This window comes from Eucyclogobius newberryi, unplaced genomic scaffold, assembly GCF_026437365.1.
Source record: "Eucyclogobius newberryi isolate DKJ021-1_F unplaced genomic scaffold, fEucNew1.0.hap1 SCAF_13, whole genome shotgun sequence".
NCBI classification, from domain to species: domain Eukaryota; kingdom Metazoa; phylum Chordata; class Actinopteri; order Gobiiformes; family Gobiidae; genus Eucyclogobius; species Eucyclogobius newberryi.
The window spans coordinates 30,504,986-30,512,485 of NW_027315757.1; the positions used below are offsets into that span (position 1 = coordinate 30,504,986).

General features: G+C 40.6%; 2 protein-coding genes across 3 annotated transcripts in view; both read left to right on the forward strand.

The window, feature by feature from the left end:
- LOC140357697 (voltage-dependent calcium channel gamma-4 subunit-like) overlaps positions 1 to 1,403 on the forward strand; it is a 13,223-nt gene extending 11,820 nt beyond the window's left edge. For both annotated transcript variants that reach the window (XM_072442212.1, XM_072442213.1), the window contains 2 exons: positions 298 to 438; positions 747 to 1,403. In XM_072442212.1, coding sequence (XP_072298313.1) covers positions 298 to 438; positions 747 to 1,273 — 668 coding nt within the window. In that variant the 3' untranslated portion in view covers positions 1,274 to 1,403. The remainder of the gene's footprint in view (positions 1 to 297; positions 439 to 746) is intronic.
- Positions 1,404 to 6,600: 5,197 nt separating this feature from the next.
- The window catches only part of LOC140358531 (voltage-dependent calcium channel gamma-1 subunit-like), a 16,394-nt gene continuing 15,494 nt past the window's right edge, over positions 6,601 to 7,500 (forward strand). Inside the window, exon 1 of the mRNA XM_072443431.1 lies at positions 6,601 to 6,952. Coding sequence (XP_072299532.1) covers positions 6,712 to 6,952 — 241 coding nt within the window. The 5' untranslated portion in view covers positions 6,601 to 6,711. The remainder of the gene's footprint in view (positions 6,953 to 7,500) is intronic.

Sequence of the window (7,500 nt, forward strand, 5' to 3'; positions counted from 1 at the left end):
ATATCAAATGCAAATATCTGCTACATTTTCAGTATCAGACCAATACTGATATCTAGGGAAATTCATCGATATGACTGACCAATAACTCATCCCTAATATTACAGATCTGTAACCTAACATAAGTGTTCAAAAAGCCTATAGTTTATTTACCTAAATATAGATCAGAAACTAAATTAAAATAACCCAAGTTGATATAACCTATTGGGGGAATGGTAATGACATATTTTGAAAGTAACAATCTTTAATTAAAAGTTTATCTGAATTGCATCCTCAATTGTTAACGTTCTTTGTGTGCAGGTATTGTCCGTGCTTCCAGCATGTTCCCCATCATCAGTACTGTCCTGCTGATGCTCGGGGGGCTGTGTGTCGGAGTGGGACGTCTCTATAATAAAACTAACACAGTCCTTCTAAGCGCCGGCATCCTCTTTGTAGCAGCAGGTGAGTGATACACCAGGAGCTTTAGCAGTGAAGTGCAGTCATCTGAGAGTTTAAGCCCAGAATGAAGCTGCTACACATTTAGCCTTATCAATCGAGCACCGGTCAAGCCCATTGTCAAGTCATTAAAAGAAAGCAATGGCAAGACAACCATGTATCAATGTTTCATTTCACTTTGCTGTCCTTTTGAATGAATGCCTTGTAAGTGATTTTGATTGCACTGTTTCACTAAGGCTATCTTGTTGAAGTACTCATTGGTAGGATTATTATTAAGTACTGATGGTTCATTGATATTTTCGTTTTCCTTTTAGGCCTAAGTAACATCATTGGGATTATTGTATATATCTCCAGCAATGCTGGTGACCCCAGCGACAAACGGGACGATGACAAAAAATATACCTACTCCTATGGTTGGTCCTTCTACTTTGGCGCCCTCTCCTTCATAGTGGCAGAGACTGTGGCAGTGCTGGCCATTAACATTTACATTGAGAAAAACAAAGAAATCCGCTGGAAGGCACGACGAGAGTTCATTCGTTCTCTCTCCTACTCCTCTCCTTACTCCAGGATACCCAGCTTTCGTTATCGTCGGCGGACGTCCCACACAAGTTCTCACTCCACAGAAGCCTCCCGTGAGAACTCTCCAGTAGTAGGTCTAAAGAGGGCGCCGTCTTCTGGTGGACCTCTAGATGAACTTTCTATGTATGCATTAGCACGTGACAGTGTCACCGATAACACATACAGCCCAGAACACGAGGCGGCAGCAGATTTCCTGCAGGTCCATAACTGTTTCCCCAATGATTTAAAAGACGCAGGCAACCGTAGGACAACGCCAGTGTGAGGACCTGAATCTTCGAATTGAACAGAACACGTATGAATAGTCTTAGAAGAGTCATGAATTTAGGATGCTTTCCTAGAAGAACCTCTTGACAGTTAACTACTAAGTGTTGCTGTTTTCGTTACTTAAAGCAACCATAATATACGAACATGTTCAAGTCATATATTGCTTTTACTTGTAACAATTGTAATGATGATTTATTCCTACTGGTAATTACAATAATATTGGTCATGAAGCCCACATTGTTTTTGTTATGAGGATTATCTGATCATACAGCAGAATGAGTCTCACATTAGCCTCTCATTTGGGTTGCTAGTTTCAAAGGTGTGTGTTTAAATCTGTGCATCATTTCTCTGATCTGAAAGGTCACTACCTAAAGCCCAGCTCCTGCACCAATCATGAATTAATTCAAGTCAATTCAATTCATTTTTTAATACCCAAAATCCCAACAGCCGTTGCCTTGGAGGGCGACAGTGAAAAACGGATTAAACAGTGTCAATAGGGACAAGGGGCAATGTCCCAGGGTCCCCTGTCCTCAGACCCTCCTTCTCGGCCAGGAAAAATTACAAAAAACCTTGTTGGGAAAAAGTAGAAACCTGGAGGAATTCCACAGCGAAGTAGTGTTCCGACTCCCTCAGACGGACAAGCGGACGCGAGAGAGACAGTGGAGCTGGAGCCACTCAGGAGGAGAACCAGTTCTTCCAGGCAGATGAAGAACCGTTCATATGGAGTAGACCCCTTTTCCAGGGACTTGAGGAGCATCTGGGTCCACAGGTCATCAATGTGCCTGTCCCACTCCCCCGGGGCTGGCGGGGAGTGAAATATTGTTTGATAGAAGAGGCAGTCAGAAGCAGAGGATAGTGCTCAAGCTGCCATACTTCCCCAGCAGAGTTGCTCCTAGGGCAGCGTCGCTGAAACTGTAGGTTTATATTTCTCTTCCTAACTGGCCTGATCATAAGAGATTTCAAAGAGGAAAGTTTTAAGCCTGGTCTTAAATGAAGTGACTGTGTCGGCCTCATCAGTGCTAGTGCAGCTTCTGCAGCTCAGAGCCTGCAATTCTGCAGGTTCTGAGCCGAACATGAGCCATGGCCTGTCCATAAACTGAGAAGGAAAAACACGTGCGTGTCCTATATAAAGGTTACAGCACTGGCAACCCAGGTTCAGTGGTGACGGTAGTTCCTTTTATAAAGCAGTGAGAGCGCAGGCTACACACTATTCTTTTAGGACTGTATGCGCCATAGCCAGATCAGTGTTTACTTTGAGAAATGTGCACTTAACCACCCTCTCGACCTGTGCAGCTGCTGCTACCACTGTTCAAGAGAGGTGTCATCAGCAGACTTGTAAATATGACTCGGTGCTAATGAAAAGTAGATTCCACATAAGTTAAGTCTTGCCTTATGCTCTCTCCCCGTCGGCCTTTAGGAGATTGAATCCTAGCAGTTTATTCTCTAAGGTCAGTTCTGTACTCATCTTCCGTTTCTTTTAGACTGTCCTTCCACCACACCTCGATGTAACACTCTGCACACTATTCACAACAAAAGATCTGAGCCAGGCACATTCATACAGTCTGTAGTTCTCTCAGGTATACGAGATTATTACAAATTTATCCCATGAACGAATGCTATAAGAAGAAGGTTCATCTTTACAGTCTTAGGGCTATTCAGCTGGTTGTGGCTTCTAGCAAGCTCACAGAACTGAAATTCATTTGATGCTGTTCAGTGTGTTTGGTATTGTACAAATAAAGACGGGACTAATCAAGCCATTGTAAAAGAAAGCCATCTGTACAATTTTCTAGTGTGAAAAAAATCTCAACGTGTCTGTGTTGTAAAGTACAAACCTTGTATATAAATGTATGGAACACATGTACATGTAAAGGAGAATCAATGCATAACTGATCCTGTCCGAAGTGTACCTTTTGTCATCTGGAATCCTTCTATAGTGAAAATGCTCCAATTATATTCTGCTTACACTGGCTTTCAGACCCAAAATATGTTTTTTGATAATTTTGTTTCGTAAGGAAAGGCAGCATACAAGACAAAATAAGTAAATAACATGTTCTGCTCTTGTGGAACAGCTGTATTTTTGCTGAATGTGCTTACTATTGCTGTTGTGAAATGGGTACCATTTATTTGTCAGAAGCACAAACGGAATGAACAGACAGTTTTAAAAAAGTCACATGAAACACATGAAACAACAGTTTTGTGCTGCTCACCCCATTTGCAGAGGTTATAATATAGGACTGGGTGCACCAGACACTCTCTCAGATACAGACAACCAGTCCATTTTCTCACTCTAACAGCATTTTTAATTCACGATTCAACCATCCATTTAGAGGTAGCCTGTACTTTGTTCTCAAAGACCCATTTGGCACTGCATTTTTTGCATTTTTCCTAATGTTACCTCTATAAATTAACATTTAATAGATTAGCCAATTGAAGTCATATTAATCATGCTCCGTTTTATGCTAGAGAGTAATTGTTGGTCAATCTTCTGCACACTATCCTAGGAAAACCTCGCACTGTGTTTACAGATTAGTTTGATCAGATATGTACCGGTACATGCATAATAACGTCACACACACAACTCACGTTCACAATTCTGTTCTACAGAAATCAAAACATATATTTTACACACAAAAGTGAGTGGGGCATAATAAGGTGAAGGAATAACTGAATACCAGAGACTCCAGAGATGTATTTCTAAAAGTGTGTGTAAAAGTCATATTCAACCATAATGTTTTCATTTAGGCCTCTTTAATGATGTTATGTTTGAGACTGAGCTCCCCGTCAGGTATAACTTTTGAATCAACACCTGTGGTCATGTTATGTACTCCAGATCCAGAGATCTGAAAATCACCTGAATTCTTTAAAAGATCAAATTAGTGATGGTTAGATTAGAGATGGGACGTTTCCGTTCAAGAAAAAAGGACCACAACTGTGTGACTGTTTTCTGACATAGTAGTGCCTTTGTTAATTGACCAGACTTCCTGTTTCATGTCTTGTTACTTGTCAATTTTATTGTGTATTTAAAAATAAACTAAATCAGGGTTGCATTGTTGTGTTCTGTGAAAGTTTCTTTGAACTTTGTGGATGACCTTTTCTGAACATTCACCTCAGTTGCTCAAAGCTGAGCTGCCAGACTGCCAGACAACTTAGGTCTAAAGTTACATTCTTTTTGAGGAAAGTAATTCAAACTGGCTTCTAAAACTTTCAGTGCAATGTTCTTCTGAGACGCCATATAAACTATATTGCTACATCAGAATTTCTTGCTTGCTTTTCTGTGTATTAAATCCATTAATCCAAGGAAAATGGTATTTAGGTTGTCATCCTGTGTGTTGCTAAATAACAACTACATCAACCCTTTTGCAATTTCTGCCTGATTTTATTTATGCTCAATTTGTGTTCGTTAGCTCACGTTCACATACATCAGCGTGAACATGTAGCTCAGTGGGTAAAGACTCCCATGCTGTAAGGTCAAATGGGACAGCTAACATGCAGTTAAGTGTTTTATTGTGAGGAAATATTAACATGGCCCTCATAGAAATGGCTTGGGGGCCTGGCTAATCTAATTCTGCTTGAGTAATGTTGCCTGTCTTTTGCAAATGAATACAGTTGGGTCCCCTCTGAAAGCCAGGCAATCTCTTCTGCTGCAGGTAAATTTAGCCTCCAATTAAGCTTGTTTTTTCTGCCAGGAAAAAACTAGCGTAGCCATAATTGAAGCTAATCACTGCTGAGTTCATGTATCAATCCTCATTTCAGGTATTTTCTGTGTTTTTGTACTTCCTACCAAAAGCCTGACAGTGGAACACCAATGACCTTTTAGGCCCTTGGAGACGGCCATATGGTTCTTCTGGGATCTCTTTGGTAAAAGGTGATTCTTCCGATACGACACGCTTCAATGTGAGTGACGCACTGCCCTCTGTTCGTTTGACGCTTGTTGCTTGGAGACGCAGCAGATGCAAGGTATGTGTTTGGTGTCCAACGTTGTCACCCCCCAAGGGACAAGATTGAATGAAAGAGGGTCAGAAGGGCCCCAGACAAGGCAGCAAGACATGGACGCTCCACAACCCACAGAGAGAATGGGTTTTTTCTTTAATGTTTGTTATGTTGGTAAGACAGTTTCCTGTTGATATTGAACCCATTTATGTTATCTTTTAACTGAGTAGACTTCTTAGGTCTCATTTAAAATGACAATTTTGATTGCTTAGAAGAGTTTAAATGTCAAATTGTTCAATCAAATGCAATGTGTGTCTTCAATTGTACTGCTAGATATAATCTTCAGCTTGTCTCTCAATCACATCATTTTTATTTAATTTGAGTTATTTCAAACATTTTCTGATTCAATTGCTGGTTTGACTAGATTCACACACTAAACTTGGTATTTATTTGAATAGAAAGAGATAAAAGAGCAAAAATAGATAGGTTGAAATTAAGTCTCAGGACATTTTTTTCAATCAATACATCTAGAAATATTCTCTCATTCAGTATTTTAAGAAGCTAGGGCAACGTGTGTGTAAGTGCTAAGAATGGGCCACAGACCTGTCTCAAGTGGGGCAGGGCAGAAATAATGTAGGCTATGTATTGGTGCAATGTGTGTTCTTATATTCTTATGTATAATTTTTTTCTGGAGACACATGTTGACATTTTATATGTCATACAATCGTAACTACTCAAACTCGTAAACTTGTTACTATTAAGTTAAGCTCCTCACAGGTGATATCGAATTTGTTTCAATCTAGTCAAATCTGGATCATCTGCTGCATCAGGTGGGACCTGTTTCTCAAATCTCAGGAGCTGATTGGCTGAATAAGTAGGCCGTCTCATTCTGAGGCGACATCTAATAAAGGAAGTCTCCTCAGGAGTCCCTTGGCACACAGACAAATGAGCTGCCAGAACATTACAGCCAATAGGAATTTGACTCTTAATATTAGAGATATGGTTAGATACTGGTTAGTACAGCTGAGGTTTGAATTGTGGTGAGTTTATTCATTTTTTATCATGACAGAGTTCAGTGGTTGTGGTCACAGCCTAACCATAGTTTTACTTTTAAATATTCTATAGCAGCACATATGTTGGTCCTGAACTTGGGGAAATGGAATTTGAAATGAATTGTGCCCAGCAAAAAACTAAAAAAATGTATTTACACATCTGACAGGTAACCATGTCAATAAAGTAAAATTGTATAAAACTGAAACCTTCAATTAGATGAATAAGACAGAAAACACTTTAAGCACAAAATGGCTCCAGCTCCACAAGGGCAACTCAGGAGGGAGAGGAGGAGAAAACTAGGCCAATGCTATCTGTCCCCTTTTTCTGGAGCATAGGCACAAAGCAGAGCGAGTGGTGGACAGGAGAGCTCAGACACACCGCTGTACTCAAGCCACCTCTCCTGAAGGGCACCTCTGGAGTCCAGTGACCTCAGCTAACCTCAAAAACGCAGACATGTTTGAGGAGCAGGCCACCAAGGTGAAGATCATGTCAGTGGTGATTGTGGTGGGTATGTCGTCCATGCTGGCGGCCGTGGTGACGGATCACTGGGCAGTGCTCAGCCCCCGTGTGGAGAAGCTCAATGCCACCTGTGAAGCAGCACACTTTGGCCTCTGGAGGCTCTGCAAGAAGAGTATCTTCATTGTACGAGAGGATCCGCAGGGCAAAGGCTGCGGTCCCATCAGCTTACCAGGAGGTAGGAAACTGCTTTTCATGCATTCATATGTTTTGTCTTCACTGAAGAGGTCTTCATACATGTCACTTTTATTTCTTTTATACTAAACCAATGACTTGAGAAATGGGGAAACTAAGAACGCGGCTATGAGAGTAATATTTCCCAAATGGGCAAATTCCAAAATACAGCCAAACATTTTTTATTTTTTTTATGGCACCCCTGACGTTCTATAGACTTCAGTACAAGGAATTTGGACAATATCCAAAGCTAATAGGTTCTGTTACGATATTTTTTTCCCTATTAGAGCTCAATCGTAGAAAATCTTGCTCTTTGATACAAAGTTATAATCACACTTTGATTGTCAGGTGCTTGGCTCTCAACTGAAGCATTTCAAGAATGTGATGTAGAATTGAACACTTATGGAAAGGACTGTGCACTGTGTCGCACATGTATGAAAAAAGACTATGGAAGATCTCCTGATTTTTCAACTCATTCATTTTTAGGAATTTGCTAAACATGCCTTCAGTTTGGGAGCATTACTTCAATGTCATAGTATAATTACACTGTAT